This window comes from Papaver somniferum, chromosome 7, assembly GCF_003573695.1.
Source record: "Papaver somniferum cultivar HN1 chromosome 7, ASM357369v1, whole genome shotgun sequence".
Lineage (NCBI taxonomy): Eukaryota > Viridiplantae > Streptophyta > Magnoliopsida > Ranunculales > Papaveraceae > Papaver > Papaver somniferum.
The window spans coordinates 143,372,978-143,391,704 of NC_039364.1; the positions used below are offsets into that span (position 1 = coordinate 143,372,978).

Sequence of the window (18,727 nt, forward strand, 5' to 3'; positions counted from 1 at the left end):
AACCATATGTATTTGTAGTGTGAATTACACATTAATTCTCCCCCTTTTTGTCAATAAAATTGGCAAAGGTATGAAAATTAGTGGGATCCTAATGAAATTTCCATAAAGATACTTCATGACCAAAAGAAAAGCACACATCAACTTTTTTAGATGCAATCATATAGCCCAAACTAAATGCATTCATCAAGGAGTTTATAAAGATACAAGATAACCCCTATAATATTCCACAACCGCACTCCCCACAAAGATTTGGCAATTAAGCACAAGTTCAATTAAGAACTTGTTAGAGCTTTGCTCGGTCGAACTCGCATGCGTCGCTATCTCAAGCATGTTTGTCAATGTTAGTGATCAAAACTATAAGTCTTGATTTCTAGTATACTTATATCTAAGTCTCGGACTAGGATCGAAAGTGTAGTTGAGCTCTAGACTCCATGTCGATCATCATACAAAGATGAAGAACTACTCAAGGAACTGGTGGAACTTCATCGACTAAAAGGTATGTGGAGACTTGAACTTATCTATCCCTCAAAATTTTATCTACTGAGATGGTGCGCGTACTGATACGCGGACTTTAGTTCCGGTTTTCCTGATCAGCAAAGTACACATACTTTGGTTCAAGGAATAAGGACTTACACACGTATGAGTTATCACACAAGGTTTATATCCAACAATGGTTATATATTCTAAACTCTCATTTCAATCATTGAAACATTCTTAGAGGACGTTATATAGTTGGTATTCACAAACCATTTTTCGTCAAAGCAATTTTCAAGTAATTGAAACTTAATATGACTTTCGTCACTAGTAAAGATGAACTTGGCTAAAGCGAAAGCTTACCAACACATATTTAGAGAAATAGATAAGCGAGATAAAATCGGTTCGAAATAGAAAATATGTATAATCAAAGTCTATATAGCAATACGACTTTTTTCTCAAGATATGAGTTCACGTCCCGTGAAAATCTGCTGGGGTTTGTGAACTGAAAACAAACTTATTCCGGGTACTTAAGTCCATGTACCAGTCCGCGTACTTAGGTTGGTTATTTTCTAAAAACGGTTATTCGTGAACTTAAACTTATATAAACTAAGGAATGCATATTTGAAAACCGTGGCTACAAAGTTCATGAATCGATTCGAGTGAATCAAATTGTTTTTTCTTCATTTGTTGTATACTTATATAAGATCTAAGCAATTGAACAACTCTCTAACTAGTTCATTTGAGTCATTTGAACTAGTTATGGTAAAGAAGAATATGGTTGATATGAAAGTACTCATTTGGCTAACCATTTGGTTAAATACTATTGAACCAACTAAATGTACATGTTTGGGTACGGTTACACAAACCTAAGTAAACGTGCATTTTATTTGTGTGTAACAAGCTAAGTTTCGATCTAACGGTTTAAAGATATTAGCTTGAATATAATTATGTTTTCATCTAACGGTGAATATTGAATGCTTTGTTACCAAGGAAACTTAGATTGCAAACCCTGATTTGAAAGAGTATATAAAGGAGAACTCTAGCAAATGGGAAACCTAATCCCCACACCTCCTGTGTGATACTAGTTGTATAATCTAGAGTCGATTCTCCTTTAACCTTAGATTTCTACCGAGACCTTGTAGGTTAACGACTTGAATACTTCATTGGGATTGTGAATCCAGACCCAACTATTTTCTTTGTAGTTGCGTGATCTGATCTTGCTGTTTCTATCGTACTAAGTACAATCGTAAGATTGGCTTGAGATTGATTTCTCCGACATGCAAGATATAAAACAAGTCACAAACATCTTTGTCTCATCGTTTGTGATTCCCCAATATCTTCTTTCGCTAGTCGATTAAGATTATTGTGAGGTGATTGATAATTCTAGGCTGTTCTTCGGGAATATATGTACCAATTGGTTCCTGTTCACCTTGATTTATCAAAAGAGGGAAAAAAAACTCGTAGGTATTTCTTTGGGAGACAGGTTTATCTATTACCGTAGACTTTTCTATGTGATACAAATTTGTTTATTAAAGTCTTCGACTTTGGGTCGTTGTGAGATCAGCCAAGGGAATCAAGTGCGTAGTATCCTGCTGGGATCAGAGACGTAAGGAGCGCAACTATACCTTGGATCAGTGTGAGATTGATTGGGATTCAACTACAGTCCAGATCGAAGTTAGTTTGTAGTAGGCTAGTGTCTGTAGTGGCTTAATACAGTGTGTGTTCAATCTGGACTAGGTACTGGGGTTTTTCCGCATTTGCGGTTTCCTAATTAACAAAACTTCTGGTGTCTGTGTTATTTTTTTCCGCATTATATTTTGTTATATAATTGAAATATCACAGGTTATGCGTTGAATCGATCAATTGAAAAATCCAACCTTTGGTTTTTGATTGAAATTGATTGATCCTTGAACATTGGTCTTTGGTACCGTTCAAGTGTTTTCTCTTATATTAACTTAGTTTCTCTTATCCGGAATCGAATTGGACTAAACAATTCATCTCGTAAACCTTTTCTTTCGTTAAGCCATAAACAATTCATACAAACCAAATAAATCAAGTTGCATAATTATTTACCTCAACCGGAAGCAATTGAAACAACATAGACTTTATAGCACCGCAATAACACCGAAATTTTGTAAGCCTAAACAATTGATACCACACAATAAAGCAAGATAATAATAGTTTTTATTAACCGGAAACAATTGAATCACACACACATCCATACACACATCATGGAATAAAACATCAATTGTACCGAAATTTTGTTAAGCAAAAGCAATAAATATATGAAATAAAAATCAGGCTTTTCTTAAATAGGAAAACAATTAACTAACAACATCGTTACCTCAAATTTTGCATCCTCTTCTCCAATATGTTTGCATCTTCTTCCAGGGAGAATTGTTATCGAAATATCATTATGTTGTCATCCTTATGCAAAACCAAAAGAATACCTTTACCCGAGAAAGGTTGAAAACCGGTTTTTAACTATTGCAAGCAAAAGTTGAAAACCCTCGAAACACATATGCTTTTATGCTAAACCAAAACCGATTCAACATATTGTGACTTTTTCACATATTGTTTCTATCAGAACCCCTCATGATCCTTTGATAAATCCGACCAACATGGGATAGAACTTAATCCTGCTAAATCAAAAAGTCACCCAAACCATAAGGGTTCACAACACATGAGATCGAATATTAAGGTCATGAAAACCGAAATCATACATCTCATAAATCAATCTGCAATACATAATAAATATTCAGCGTAAAATCAAGTATTGGAATTACCTCAATCTTGTAGAAAATTAAATTACAAAACTAACGCAAAAAGAATGAGGTCATTCCGAGATTGGACGAAGAAGTTATGGGCAAAACAATTTTACACTTCTTCGTATGGGGACATCTCACTAGGATCGGTTCCCCATATTGCACCTATCACTAGGATCGGTACCCCAAGTGTTACTTGTGACGGATCACAACACTAAACTGTTTTTAACATAACTTTTGCATACGATGTCCAAGTTCAGTGATTTTTGGCTCGTTTTAACCGTAAAAACAAGAACTACACATATATGATCAGTATATATCAACATCATAAACTCAAAGTTACCTTTTCTATCAATACCTCAAATATAGATAGAGAAAGTATGAGTATAGAAGAAAAAAATCTCCTAAAGATGTTAATTAGTCATATAATAACCGAGAGATCATGTGCTCAGTTTCATGTGCTTCCTCACCTTTCAAAAAATTGAGTACCAAGGTGAGTATGCACATTATAACACAACTAGGTTGTGTTTGGTTGATCCTTGTCTTGTTCGTCACGAGTGACTAAGACAGAATCATCATTCTTGACCTCTTGCTTGGTTTGTTTTCTCTTGTTCCATCTCTTTTTTTTCTTCTTTGACTTGTGATGAAGAGTGTCATTATCACAACTTTTACTATTACAAGAGATTTCAGACATAATGTCTTTCTTTAGCCTTTCAAGAAGACTCTTGTAATTATTGTCACCAACAATTACCAGCTGAGAGTCATTCTTGTGACTAACTTTTGGTCCCTTCTTGGCTATGGAGGACTTCGGGACTTATTTAGAGTTGGGTTTCGCAGGAGAAGCCTTCTCCTTCATACCATTAGGATTATTGTCCTTTTGAATAATTTGCGAAACACCTTTTATCTAATTTGGAACATCAGATCTTGTCTTTGCATTTACAAAGTTATCCCTCTTTCTATATTTGGGTCTTTTATGAGATGACCTTGTCGAGTGATATGCAAAATTTGAACTTTCATTATAATAATTATTTTGCCTAAACTTAGGACAATAACGATCCGAGTTCTTATGAGGATAAAACTTATCCAATTCGTTTAATACAAAAGAAAGTGCATCTTGCATCTTACGAACTTTGCATCCCCATTGCAAGCGTCCTTTATTACCACAATAATAACAATGCTTAGTATAAATATACGAAGTATGAGTTTTGATGTTACCTTTTTGTGGATCATCTTGCATTGGAGCTCGGCGAGTTTTCTTCTTCTTCTTGTTGTCTTTGTTCAACGTTGTTGCCTTCTTGACATTAGCAGAAATGCCTTCTTTGATTAATGCTGGTTGAACACTATTCTTAAGCTTGACAGACTTTTCTTTTTTACAAGAAATATGAGCATCTTTGTCATCAGTGGAAGCCTCTGGTTGAGAAGAATTAGTAGCTTTAACAAATTTTACCTCTTTGTTAATATTTGAAGCATCTATTCCATTATAGCCCAATCCCCGTGTATCACGATGATTTCTACTTGCTTCTAACATTGAGGTTAAATTGTTTGAGCTGACATTGAACTTTTTAAGGTCCAAAATTTCTTCTTCCAATGTCTTGATTTTATCAAGAGCACCAGCTAGATCATCCTTAAGATGTTTTTCTCGTGATAGATATACACCTTCTTTCCCTTCAAAACTCTTTGGTTGAGAATTAACCCTTCCTTTAGATTCATCAAGTTTCTTTTTCGACAAAAAGAGATCTCTTCGAAGATTTTCATATTCTAATTTCTTAGAATTTAGCTCGTCAGTACGATCTTTAAGAAGATAATCACTGGTGTCGTAACCCATATAACATCCTTGAAAAACCCTCCGCAGTTTCTTTTTCTCACGACAAAGAGGAGTCATAAAATCAAGAAAATCCGAAGTTCTCAGCTTTTCATTTTTCAAAGGTTCCAGCAGTTTAGAGTATTCTGAGATATCCTCTTCTACTTCTTGTTCAAAATCTGAGTCATAATCATCGGAAATTTCATCTAACCCTTCTTGTAGACATATTTTCCAGTCGTCATCTTTTTTTCTTAATCATGAAATATATTACTCAAAAATTTCAAAATTACAACTATGAGCCCAGCAAACTAGGCCAATTTAGTATAAAATAAGCAAAAACAAGTCCCATTACCAAAGATGAAAAACTGAGAAACAATTTTTCAGTATACAAACTCTATGTAAATCTGAAATAAACATCCTCTTCATTCTCCAGTCTTCCAAGAAGATGAGGCTTTGTATCATAGTAAAGAATAACCCCTACTAATCCAACACCCTTCTTTGCCACTGTATCAGCAGAGAAGTTGATTTCTCTGTATGAGTGCCTAAATTCTATTGAAGGGATATGTTGTAGTATTCTTTCCCATCTGCTTTGCACAATCCATGGAAATTTGTTTCTTGAAAAAGAATTTAATACAACCTCTGAATCTAATTGAAAGCATACCTCCATAAGATGTTTATTAACAACCCATTCTCCAGCCATAATTAAGGCCATAACTTCTGCCAAGTAATTTGTTGCCACTCCCAAACCACCTGAAGCAGCTCCAATACATTCTCCTGAACATGCTCTTGCAACAAAACCTAAACCTGCAATACTTGGATTGCCTTACAAGCTCCATCACAGCATATTAAAACTTGGTTTAGTATTGGTAGCTTGAAAAAACATTGTATCACCCTTGCATATTTGGCTTTAACACCTGAAATACCAAAACTAAGAGAATCTGCAGGTCATACATTATTCCCCACATTTCTCCACTCATTCTTATTCTGCACTCCTTTGTAATTTTCATTATTCTGTGCTTCAATTTCTCCGCTTCAGGTGTAGCAGCATCATATATCACAGAGTTTCTTGTAAACCAAAGTTCAACCATAGTATTAAAAGCACGATTATACCATACTTTTTTTATAGCAGAGCTTTTTCCTTTAGCAACATCCAAAACTTCTGCAAAGCTTTTTGGACATGTGCATTGAAAGATTCCACTCAACCAGAGCCGGATCTTTTCACTAAAGCAACAAAACCAAAGAATGTGTTCCATTGTATCTTGCTAATTTCCACAAAGATAACATGTAGACACAGTTGAGAATCCTTTTTTTCTGACTGATTCCTCAGTAGCACAAGCCCCTCTCAATATCTTCCTTAAATTACAAGAAGTATATGGATGAATGCTAGAGTGCCATACTTGTTTAGCCCAACTCACTTTTGCATACTTCTTCCTTATCAGTTGAGCTGCACCAGCCACTGTAAATGTACCAGTCATATCACTTATCCATATCTTTTTATCTTGTCCCTACTTCTGAATTGGTATTTCACTAATATCAAAATACTGCAGCATAGGTATTGGAATTTTCCATTGACCATTTTGAATTAAGTCTTTGACCTTTAGCTCGGCACGTTGCTTTATAAACTGATCATCAACATGTCTTTCAATTAAAGCAAAATCTTTGATCAATTTATCATTCCAAACAGAAACTTTGCGTCCATCTCCCACAATCCATCTGCTACCTTCATCCATCTCTGACATAATCCATTTAATACCAGGCCCAATTGATGATTGCTTAAGATATTTTATCCACTCACTATTTTTATCTTTATACTTGGCTCTCATAAAGATGGTCCATTCCTCATCTTCATTTTCTATCTTCCACATTTTCCAGTTGTCATCGGTTTCTACATTATTAACAAGATTAACTTGTATCGTAAAATATCAAGAAATGATTTCTTCAGATATTGAATCGTAGATGTCATCATCAAGTGTTAATTCAAAACTCTTGATATCTTGCTTTACGTTAACTGAATCATTCATTAGATTCAATTCTTATAGGTTGGATCGCACCGAACACAGATTGTTAGATCTTTTCGTATTTGTATGCTCTGATACCAATTGAAATGGGGTACCCAAATATACCTCAAGCTAAAACTTTTCCTATCTATAAGTCTTTTCTCCAAAAGTGATTGTCTATGGACCGAGTCGAGACAATACAACTAATCGTTTCACACTTCGTGTGATCGTATATGGATACGAGATCGAGACAATACAACAACGAAGTATGTTTACTTGATAAAAAGGTTCGGACTTAACCAAACACAATAGGATTGCTTATCAAGTAAATAGGAATTAACGTTTGTGTAATTTACTTTAATTATAATAAAACAATTATAATGCGGAAAATAAAAGTAAATGAGACAGCAAGATTTTGTTAACGAGGAAACCGCAAATGCAGAAAAACCCGGGACCTTGTTCAGAATTGAATACTCTCAGGATTAAGCCGTTACACAAAATTAAATCAACTTCGTATAGTTGAGACCAAGCAACTAAACCTGTAGTTCACCTAGTTCCGTCTGTATTCCCACGCCTCCAGCTAATGAATAAGTCACGTACTTGGAACAATTCCTTTGGTTCGTATTCCAAACAGTAAAGGAACAAAAAATATGTTTGGTAGCAACTCTCTTCAACCAAGTGATGTGAGTTCGACAAAGGCTCTTCTGTTTATCTCAATAAACTCCTTAGTTAGGTTCTTAGATCTATCTTATTCTCAACTACCAAAGGTAATTGTTAAGATTTTGCAATCAATACTTTTAATCATAAAGAATTGTATTGATGTCGATCTACACAACTAATCAATCCAATCTACCACAAGGATAAACCGATTATATTTGGATCCTCTATATCGAAACAAGTATTGTGCACACCAAAGATTATGAACCCCAAATCAGAAATCTTGAATATCTTCTTTGTATTCAAATCTTCTTAGATCTTCAATAAACGCCTGCACACAACAACTTGAATCTCTTGTGATCAATCACGCACAGAACGGAGTCTGTTAACAATGGATTATTGGAAGACGTCTTTAGATCTACAAACAGTCTAAAGATCCCTGTCGAAACTTCGATCTAGTTTGAGTGAATCTTATATCAGATGAGAAGATTCTCAAGCATAAACAAACTAGGTGCAATCAAAGTTCAACCACCTTTAGTCAATCAAATCAATCGAAAACACAAGATAAACCGCAATTATCTAGTTTCCCACCAGCGGTACTAATAGAGCTTCTCCATCCCAAAGAAGACTTTAAACTGAGCGGCCGTAAGATATTTCGCCTAATTAGGTTACTATCCTCTCCGAATAGGCGGCTTCACTAGTAACAACACAACCGAGGAAGTTTGCTGTCACGAAGGATTAGTTTCCTAGAAATGCAAACTTCAAGTATTTACAGAAAAAGAAGTTTGGACACCAAGGAATTTCCAAAATCAAAAATATTCTCAAGATATGCAATATAATCCAAAATCGGTATCCACAATTCCTGGAAATGCTCTGTCCAAAATAATGACCGAAAATCTCTTTGGAAAATCTTCAACTAGTAAATGCACATTACTAATTCTCATTATCCTAAAATAAAATAAAAAACCTTAAATAAAAGATTCTTAACTTATTTATGTTTCGATCCTGGGATTCTCTTCCTTTTATGTTAAGGATTAACTTTGAACAATTAAAGATAAGCGTTAATGCACATCTTCAAAATATGTCGACATCCTTATTCTGTAAGTCCTCTTTCATACTTACAATCTTGAAACCGATTTTCCACACTTCCAAACAAGTTCAGAATTGGTTCTTCTGACTTTCAAGAACTATGTGATTGATCAAGAATACTCAATCACCATTCATGGGTTTAACGGTTCTACCAAAACAAGTTTCGGTTCTACCTCCATGTGAGTATTGTGCATAGTTACACTATCTTTCCAAAATTTGGTTGACTAGGTCCTAGGATCGATTCCCCACATATATATGGTATCTAACTTTAATGTGTTGCACATGTCCATAGGATCGGTTCTCCTTTGCCTAAAAACTCGTTGCACATGTCCATAGGATCGGTTCCCCTCTCTGCTAAAATATACTGTACCTCATACAAGGATCGATTCCTCTTTGTGATGTGTTGCACCTCTTACTAGGATCGGTTCCCCTTTACCCAGAGTCGGTCATACACAAAATCACAAACTCGATCATACCATCTCAGGTGACTACTTAAGATCGGTTTCACTAATAAAAGTCATACCAATACATAAGTCAGGCCTCTGTGAATAGTTTTACCAAGAACATGAACAAGTCATGAGCGATTATACTAATCACACATATTGGTTGTTCACAATATATGCAATGAATAACAATACCAATAACACCTGGCGATTTCCTTTTCGATTCACAAAACAAGTTCATGAATTTACTTCCTTAAAACACATGTAAAACATTGTTTCCTAGGATGAAATCCTCACCTCATAACCATACATAATCACAGCAGCATTCAAATGATTATGGCGATGTCTTATCTACAAAGTTTAATCGTTAAGAAATAAACCTCGTATTGTATTCCTTAATACTACGTCTATCTAGAGTTGATATATGCTTCACAGTTATGTTTTCAATATGCACGACTTGAAAGATACATTAGGGAATGAAACAGTTCAAGTCAAATATCACTAACCTCAAGTGGAAGGATGATGTTGTCATTGTAGCTTCTTACTTCTTCACTTCTTCAAGTCTTCGCAATGCTTGTAGTGTCTCATATCCTAATACTTTCAAGCTAACCTATACGAATTTGACTCTAGTACATAATCGAGCGACTCTTTAAATGTGTTTTGATTCACTAAAATATGATAACCAAACTTGACACACCAATGCTTGGTGGGTTCAACTGAGCTATGCTCTAACATAAATATTTCACCATATCTCTAAAGTTATTATCAAAATGACAAACTGACAAGAGGCAGTCAGAGGAAGAGCCTTCTCCATTATTTGTAGATCTCTCTTTCTTCTTCCTTGAGTAAGTGATTCCTTCACACATATACACATTAACTACTTCCACTGCATCCCTTTTTGTGGTACCTCTAGTTACAGGAGCCATGAAACTGTATCTTTCAAGGAGAGAAAAAAAAGTGAAGGACACTTTGATTAAAAATGAATATAAATAGACTTATGGACACACAAACCCTAGAAGAACTTTGAACAAGTATTTCATGGTTTATTATCCATCATCTAAATTATTAGGAAAATACTTTCTTAACAAAAATAGGAAATCTATACAAGTATAAAACTTGAGCAACCTTCATGCAAAATGGTGGGTTGTCGTAGCCTCAACAAATTAATAATCTTATTTCCACACAATTAACTGGTAATATAATGGAAGTAAGGATCGTTCCCACGAAGAGCAGTGAGTTTTAGTTGTCAAAGTGTCACAAAGGGAGGTTTTGTTTAGATTTTGAATAAAATAAATAATCAAAGCAAATAAAATTGTATTGTAATTAATAGAGAGAGATGTGATCGAGGAATCCTTCTTCGTTAATAAACCGTCAATGAGTTATTATAATTTCTTACTCGTCGTTAGTCATAGATTATCATCAACCATGGAATAACAGCTAGCTCAGTGTTGTTCCCTAAATTCCTTTTATCACTGAGTACAGAAGCTCTCCAATACCAGATTCTATTCGCCTAACCACCTAGTAGTAGCTCACTCAAGGTGTAATTTGGTCGAATGCTTTATGTTTTGTGAATTTATAGGTTGATCCTAGTAGTTAGACTCTTAGATCAAGGTCCACTTTATAGTGTTGGTTATACACACAATCGCTCCACATAATCCCTCTGTAAGGTCTCTTGTTCTATACTTGTGTAAAGTTTATTCGACGATTACTTATCTCCTAACTCAATACTAGCAATATATCAAATCAACAAATCAATCCAGTTGGCCACCTAGACAATCTATCAATCAATCATAAATATTCAAATAGTATAAACAATCGATAATCATATGAAGAACTTCAAAATAGATTAATATAATAACTCAAATCTTCTTTACAACTTAGAATTCATCCTCAATCAATAGGTGTTTAGCTACTCATGGATGTAGAAACATCCATGATATACATATAAGAAAATTTTAGAGATATCGTTACGATTGAGGAACCGCTCCGAAACCCTAGTTTTTGAGGTTTCTTCTCTCCAAGCTTACAATTTCATGACCTAATGGTATGATATCATTTTACGTAACCTAACACCTTTTATAGGTTTACATTTCTTGGACTTCACGTATTTAGTTCGGTTCAAGAACCCGACCCAAAATAACGAAATAACGTTCCCAAACGTGTTGTACTATATTTAGTACGATTAATTAAAAGAGTACTTATAAAGGAATTAAAGAACAACAAGCAATGGTAACAATCTGCCTAAGAAGGCACAGAACAATTCATTATATTCAGCTTAATCCCCACAAAAATGGTTCTTACACTTAATAAATAAGGAAGAGAAAATAACTCAGATCGTAATTAGCTAATCCGAGAATGACACCTGTCCCTAGATTGACTAATCTCATAGTGACACATGCTTCTACACTACTAGCCACTAACTAATACTGAGTACACCCCAATGGATTACTCAGGGCAGACCACAGTTCAAGAATAGTCATATGCAGGTTTATGACAAATACCCTCCCCATCACCAAATCCTTGTCTTCAAGGATTGAACTTTGGAAAATGGCTCCTGAAGTTGCCAGCATCCTCCCAAGTGGCATCTGCAGCTGAAGCATTGGTGCATTGAATAATAATTTGAGGAACTGAAACCCATTTCTGATAATAACTCTAGAATCTAGTGCGGCTGCAGGGATGACAAGCATCTGACCTTCACTGTTGATGACTGGTAGAGTTGGGGAGATGATATGTTGAGCACCAATCTGTTTTTTGAGTTGAGAGACATGAAAAACAGGGTGTATTCTTGCTTCAGCAGGTAACAAAAATTTGTAGGCTACAGTGCCAATTTTCTGAAGGACAGTGAAGGGCCCATAGTATTTGGCTGCAAGCTTTAACTTCCTTCTCAATGCCAAGGAAGCTTGTCTGTAAGGCTGTAGTTTTAAGTAAACTCTATCACCAACAACAAAACTTATATCCACTCTAGTCTTGTATGCATATAACTTCATTCTCTCCTGGGACTTGTGGAGTGAGTCTTTCAGTAATTCCAATATAGCATTTATTTGTTTCAAGTACTCCTCAACAGCAGCAACAAAAGTGGTGGAAGTAGAAGGAAAATCCAAGTGAGGAGGATTGTAACCATAAAGAGCTGTAAATGGGCTTACCTTGAGACTGGTGTGGTAATTGGTGTTGTACCACCATTCGGCAAGAGGTAGCCAATGATGCCACTTCTTTGGCTGATGTCCACACATGTACCTGAGATAATTCTCCAAACATTCATTCACTCTCTCAGTATGGCCATCAGTTTGTGGATGGTAAGAAGTGCTGAGGTGCAACTGTGTACCAAGAGCCTTGAAAAAATCTTTCCAAAAGTGGTTGGTGAAGACCTTGTCTCTGTCAGATAAAATGGATGCAGGCAACCCATGTAGTTTATAAACTTGAGCAATGAACTCCCTTGCCGCAGAAGCAGTAGTGTAAGGATGATGCAATCCAATGAAATGTGCATATTTTGTTAGTCTGTCCACCACCACTAAGATAACTGACTTCCTTTCACTCATTGGAAGTCCCTCTATAAAGTCCATAGAGATGTGATGCTAAGCATGGTCAGGGATTCGCAAGGGTTGCAATGGTCACCTTTATTTCTTTGGCAGACATCACAAGCTGAGACAAATTGTAGTATTTCCTTCTTCATTGCAGGCCAAAAAATGTGTATTTAGCTCTCATATAAGTAGCTTGAATTCTAGAATGGCCACCAGCTACGGAAGAGTGAGTGGAGTACAAAAGTTTTGCCTAACATCTGATGAGGATCCAACAAAGATTCTTGACTTGAATCTCAAAACACTATCAGTGTAGGAATAGTTGGGAAGAGTAGCTGGATGGAGTGAAAGTTGTGCAATGAGAGCCTGTACCTTTGTATCAGAAGAGTAGCTATCATTAATTTCTTGAGACCAAGCTGGTTGTGAAATATATATACTCTGGAAAGTACCACTCTCATGAGGTCTTCTAGAAAATGCATCGGCAACAGTATTGTCAGACCCTTTTTTATATCTTCATAATCAAACCTCATAAGCTTCATCAACCATTTCTGTTGTAAGTTAGAAGAGATTTTCTGTTCCAAAAAGTATTTATGCTTTGGTGGTCAGTTTGAATAATGAAGTGGTTGCCTTGGAGATATTGTCTCTATCTGGTGACAACTTGAACAATAGAGAGAAGTTCATTTTCATAAGTGGACATAGCAGCTGCTTTTGGTCCCAGAGGTTTACTGTAGAAAGCTAATGGTTTTCCCTCTTGTAGCAGAACAACACCAATACCAGTATCACAAGCATCAGTTTCAACAAAAAATGGCTTATTAAAATTTGGTAGAGCTAATATAGGAGTAGAGGACATGGATTCCTTGAGATGTTGAAAGGGTGATGCAGCTGCAGGGGGCCAAAAGAATGCATTTTTCTTGAGTAAGTCGGTGAGTGGTCTGCTAATGAGGCCATAATTTTTCACAAATTTCCTGTAATAGCCAGTGAGGCCCAAGAATCCTCTTAGCTCCTTAAGTGTGTGAGGAAGTGGCCAACTAAGCATAGCATAAATCTTTGCAGGGTCATCTTTAACTCCTTCAGCAGTAATGATGTGCCCCAAATACTCTAGATCCTCTGGGCCAAAGCAGCACTTGGTAAAGTTGGCAAATAGCTGATGTTGTCTCAAAATATCCAGTGTAAGTTGCAGGTGCAACAGATGCTCCTCCAAGGAAGAACTATACACAAGGATATCATCAAAGAATACTAAGATGAATTTCCTTAAATGTTCTTGAAATATGTCATTCATAAGGGATTGGAAAGTAGCAGGTGCATTTGTAAGTCCAAATGGCATCACCTTGAATTCAAACTGGCCATGATGAGTTCTAAATGCAGTCTTGTATATGTCAGCAGAAGTGACCCTTATTTGATGATATCCAGCTCTTAAATCGATTTTGGAGAAAAATTTCTTACCATGTACGTAATTCATCAAGCAACTCCTCTATAATTGGAATTGGAAATTTATCCTTGACTATGGTGTTGTTAAGCTTCTAATAATCAACACACAACCTCGAAGTGTTGTACTTCTTTTTGACCAAAAGTATAGGAGCTGCAAAAGGACTGTGACTTATTTGAATGATGCCAGACTGAAGCATATCTTAAACTAGTTGTTCCACCACTGAATTCTGAATATAGGGTCACTTATAATGTCTCATGTTAACTGGTTCAGAATTTGGCTTAAGGGGAATTGAGTGGTCTAGGTTTCTCTGAGGTGGAAGGGATTTTGGCTCAGAAAAACATCAGAATATTGATTAAGTAATTCTGAAATTGGAGGTAGGGGAGGAGTAGGTGTTGGTGAAGTGGGGATGGAAAATAGTTGGCCAATTAGGCCATGAGTGTGTTTTTTGAAGAATCTTGCAGCTGCATTGCGACTCATCATGTTGCAAGAAGCTTTATCTCGAGTACCAGTGAGGGTAATCTTCTTCCCATTATGTCTAAAAGAAATACTTAACTTGGAAAAATTAAAAATCACATCACCCAATTGCTTCAGCCAATCAGCTCCCAAAACCAAATCACAGCCACCTAGTGGTAAGAGTCTTAAACTCCCATAAAACTTGTGGTTGTGCATAGACCAATTTAAGTTGGAGCAAATACCATTACTGATAGTTTTATCACCATTAGTCACAGTGACTAACATGCTAGCAGTTGGCTCAATGGTACACTTGAGTTGCCTAGCAATGTCACTATCAATGAAATTATGTGTGCTACCTGTATCTATAAGTATTGAAATAGTTCTCTTTTTAATAAGACCTGGAATTCTAATAGTTTCACCAGAATTATTACCTGTCAAGGCATGAAGGAAATTTTCATGTCACTCTCCATATGTGAGTCCTCCTCTTCATGATGAGTAGCTTCTTCTGTGTCTAGAGAACTGTCTTCACTCTCAGCTCCAATCATTAAACATAGGTGTTGTTGTTTACAGACATGACCGCTTTTGTATACTTCATCACAATTATAACACAAACCTCTGGCTTTTCTATCTTTCACCTGTTCAGGGGTGAGTCTTTTAATAGGAATAGATGTGTTATGTTTTGGTAATGGGTTTGAAGTGAATGAAGATGATTGAGTGAAATAAGCTGGTGTAACAGGAGGCTGTGGAGCAAAATGTCTAGTGGTGGAAAAAGAAGTGGAATATGCTCTTATATCAGGTTTGATAGACTTTTGTTGGAGAGCTAGTGTTTTCTCTTGCATTCTAGCTAGAGAAAAAGCAGTTAACAGTGTTGTAGGACCAAACATGAGCACTGTCTCTCTTAATTTTAACCAACCAATAAAACTGCTAATGAAATACTCCTCTGCAAATATATTGTGTTTGCTTAACAACAAGGCCTTCAAATGTTCAAATTCCTCAAAATAAGCATCCACAGTTGTAAGTTGATACAATTTATTGAACATACCAACAATGTTTTCATGAGCATGATTTTCAAAACGAAGACAAACATTACTACTTAAATCTTGCCAAGAGATATGGGGCCTATTCAATCGAAAATTCTCAAACCATTTAGCTGCTTTGATGAAAAGGCGAGGGTACCCAAATATACCTCAAGCTAAAACTTTTCCTACCTATAAGTCCTTTCTCCGAAAGTGATTGTCTATGGACTGAGTCGAGACAATACCACTAATCAGTTCACACTTCGTGTAACCGTCTATGGATACGAGATCGAGACAATACAACAATGAAGTATGTTTACTTGATACAAAGGTTCGGAATTAACCAAACACAATAGGATTTCTTATCAAGTAAATAGGAATTAACATTTGTGTAATTTACTTTACTTATAATAAAACAATTAAAATGCGGAATATAAAAGTAAATGACACAACAAGATTTTGTTAACGAGGAAACCGCAAATGCAGAAAAACCCCGGGACCTAGTCCAGAATTGAATACTCTCAAGATTAAGCCGCTAGATACACAAAATTACACAAACTTCGTATAGTTCAGACCAAGTAACTAACCCTATAGTTCACCTAGTTCCTTCTGTATTCCCACGCCTCCAACTTATAAATAAGTCACGTACTTGGAACAATTCCTTTGGTTCGTATTCCAAACAGTAAAGGAACAACAAATCTGTTTGGTATCAACTCTATTCAACCAAGTGATATGAGTCGGACAAAGGGTCTTCCGTTTATCTCAACATAAACTCCTTCGTCAGGTCCTTAGATCTATCTTATGTTCAATCATCCAAAGGTAATCGATTAAGATTAAGCCAAATACACCTTTAATCCGAAGAACTGTGTTGATGCCGATCTAATCAATTAATCAATCTAATCTACCACAAGGATAAACCGATTATTAATTTGATCCTCTTTTACCGAAACAAGTATTGTGCACACCAAAGATTATAAAACCCAAGTCAGGTCTTCAAATCTTCTTTGTCTTCAAATCTTCTTTGTCTTCAAATCTTCTTAAATCTTCAATAAAAACCTGCACAAAATCACTTGAATCTCTTGTGATCAATCACGCACAGAACGGAGTCTGTTAACAATGGATTATCACAAGATCGTCTTTAGAACTAACAACAGTCTAAAGATCCCCGTCGAAACTCTGAACTAGTTTGAGTGAATCTTATATCAGAAGAGAAGATTCTCAAGAATAAACAAACTAGGTGCAATCAGATTTCAACTACCGTTAGTCAATCAAATCAATCGAAAACAAAAGATAAACCGCAATTATCTAGTTTCCCACCAACGGGTCGCGCTAGAGCTTCTAAATCCCAAAAAAGACTTTAATCTGAGCGGGCGTAAGATACTTCGCCTAATTAGGTTACTCTCCTCTCCGAATAGGCGGTTACACCAGTAACAAAAACAAAAGAGTAAATCTGTTGTTACGAAGGATTAGTTTGCTAGAAAGGCAAACTTCGACTATTTATAGACAAGGAAGTTTGGACACCAAGGAATTTCCAAAACCGAAAATATTCTCAAGATACTCATTAAAGCACAAATTCGGTTTCCATAATTCCTGGAAATGCTCTGTCCAAAAATAACGATCGAAATCTCTCGGAAAATCTAATTAGTAAATGCACATTACTAATTCTGCAATTTCCCTACAAAATGAAATTAATAACCTTAATTAAAAGATTCTTAACTTACTTATGTTTCGATCCTGGGATTCTCTTTCCTTAGTCGTTAAGGAATATCTTTGAACAATTAAAGAAATAAACGTTCACAGCACGTGTTCAAATTTTGTCGACATCTTAACTTTGTAAGTTCTCTTTCACACTTACAACCTTGAAACCGATTTGCCACACTTCCAAACAAGTTTAGAATTGGTTCATCTGACTTTCAAGAACTATGTGATTGATCAAACCAACATTAAATCACAATCATGGGTTTACGGTTCTACCAAAACAAGTTTCAGTTCTACCTCCATGTGAGTATTGTGCATAGTCACACTAGCTTTCCAAAAATTCGGTTGACTAGGTACTAGGATCGGTTCCCCACATATATATGGTATATAACTTATATGTGTTGCACATGTCCATAGGATCGGTTCCCCTTTCTGCTATAAACCTTGCTGCACCCCATACAAGGATCGATTCCTCTTGATGTACTCCACCCCTTGCTAGGATCGGTTCCCCTTTCCCAAAAGTGGTCAGACATACAAACCCGATCATACCACAGGTGATTACTTAAGATAGGTTTTACTAATAAAAGTTATACCAATACATAAGTCAGGCCTTTGTGAATAGTTCTACCAAGAAAACAACAAGTTGTGAGCGGTTATACTCTATCACACATATTGGTTGTTCATAATATATGAAATGAATAACAAAACCAATAACACCTGACAATTTCCTTTTCGGTCCACAAACAAGTTTATGAACTTACTTCCTTAGAACACATGTAAACATTGTTCCCTAGGATGAAATCCTCACCTCATACCCATACATAATCACAATAGAATTCAAATGATTATGGCGATGTCTTATCTACAAAGTTTAATGGTTAAGCAATAAACCTCGTATTGTATTCCTTAATACTATGTCTATCTAGAGTTCAAATATGCTTCGCAGTTATGTTTCAATATGCACGACTTGAAAGATATGTTAGGGAATGAAACAGTTCAAGTCAAATATCACTAACCTCAAGTGGAAGTATGATTGTTGTCATTGTAGCTCCTTGCTTCTTCACATCTTCAAGACTTCACAATACTTGTAATGTCTCATATCCTAATACTTTTCAAGCTAACCTATACGAAGTTGACTCTAGTACATAATCAAGCGACTCTTAACATGAGTTTTGATTCACTAAAATATGACAACCAAACTTGACATACCAACGCTTGGTGGGTTCACCGAGCAATGCTCTAACACTTGCCTTCAAAATGCATCGCAACCATTCTATCTTTGTTAAATTCAGGAATCTCATGCATCTGAAAGAAATACTCACATTTATTAAGCTATCCTTTTGGATTATCGCCATCGAAATGTGGAAAATCCATTTTAGGAAGACGA

General features: G+C 35.9%; 1 protein-coding gene across 1 annotated transcript; it reads right to left on the minus strand.

Moving 5' to 3' along the window:
• Positions 1-6,548: 6,548 nt before the first annotated feature.
• On the minus strand, positions 6,549-6,908 carry LOC113295331. Its single transcript, XM_026543675.1, has one exon. It carries the CDS (start codon positions 6,906-6,908, stop codon positions 6,549-6,551), a length of 360 nt encoding a protein of 119 aa, XP_026399460.1.
• Positions 6,909-18,727: the final 11,819 nt, after the last annotated feature.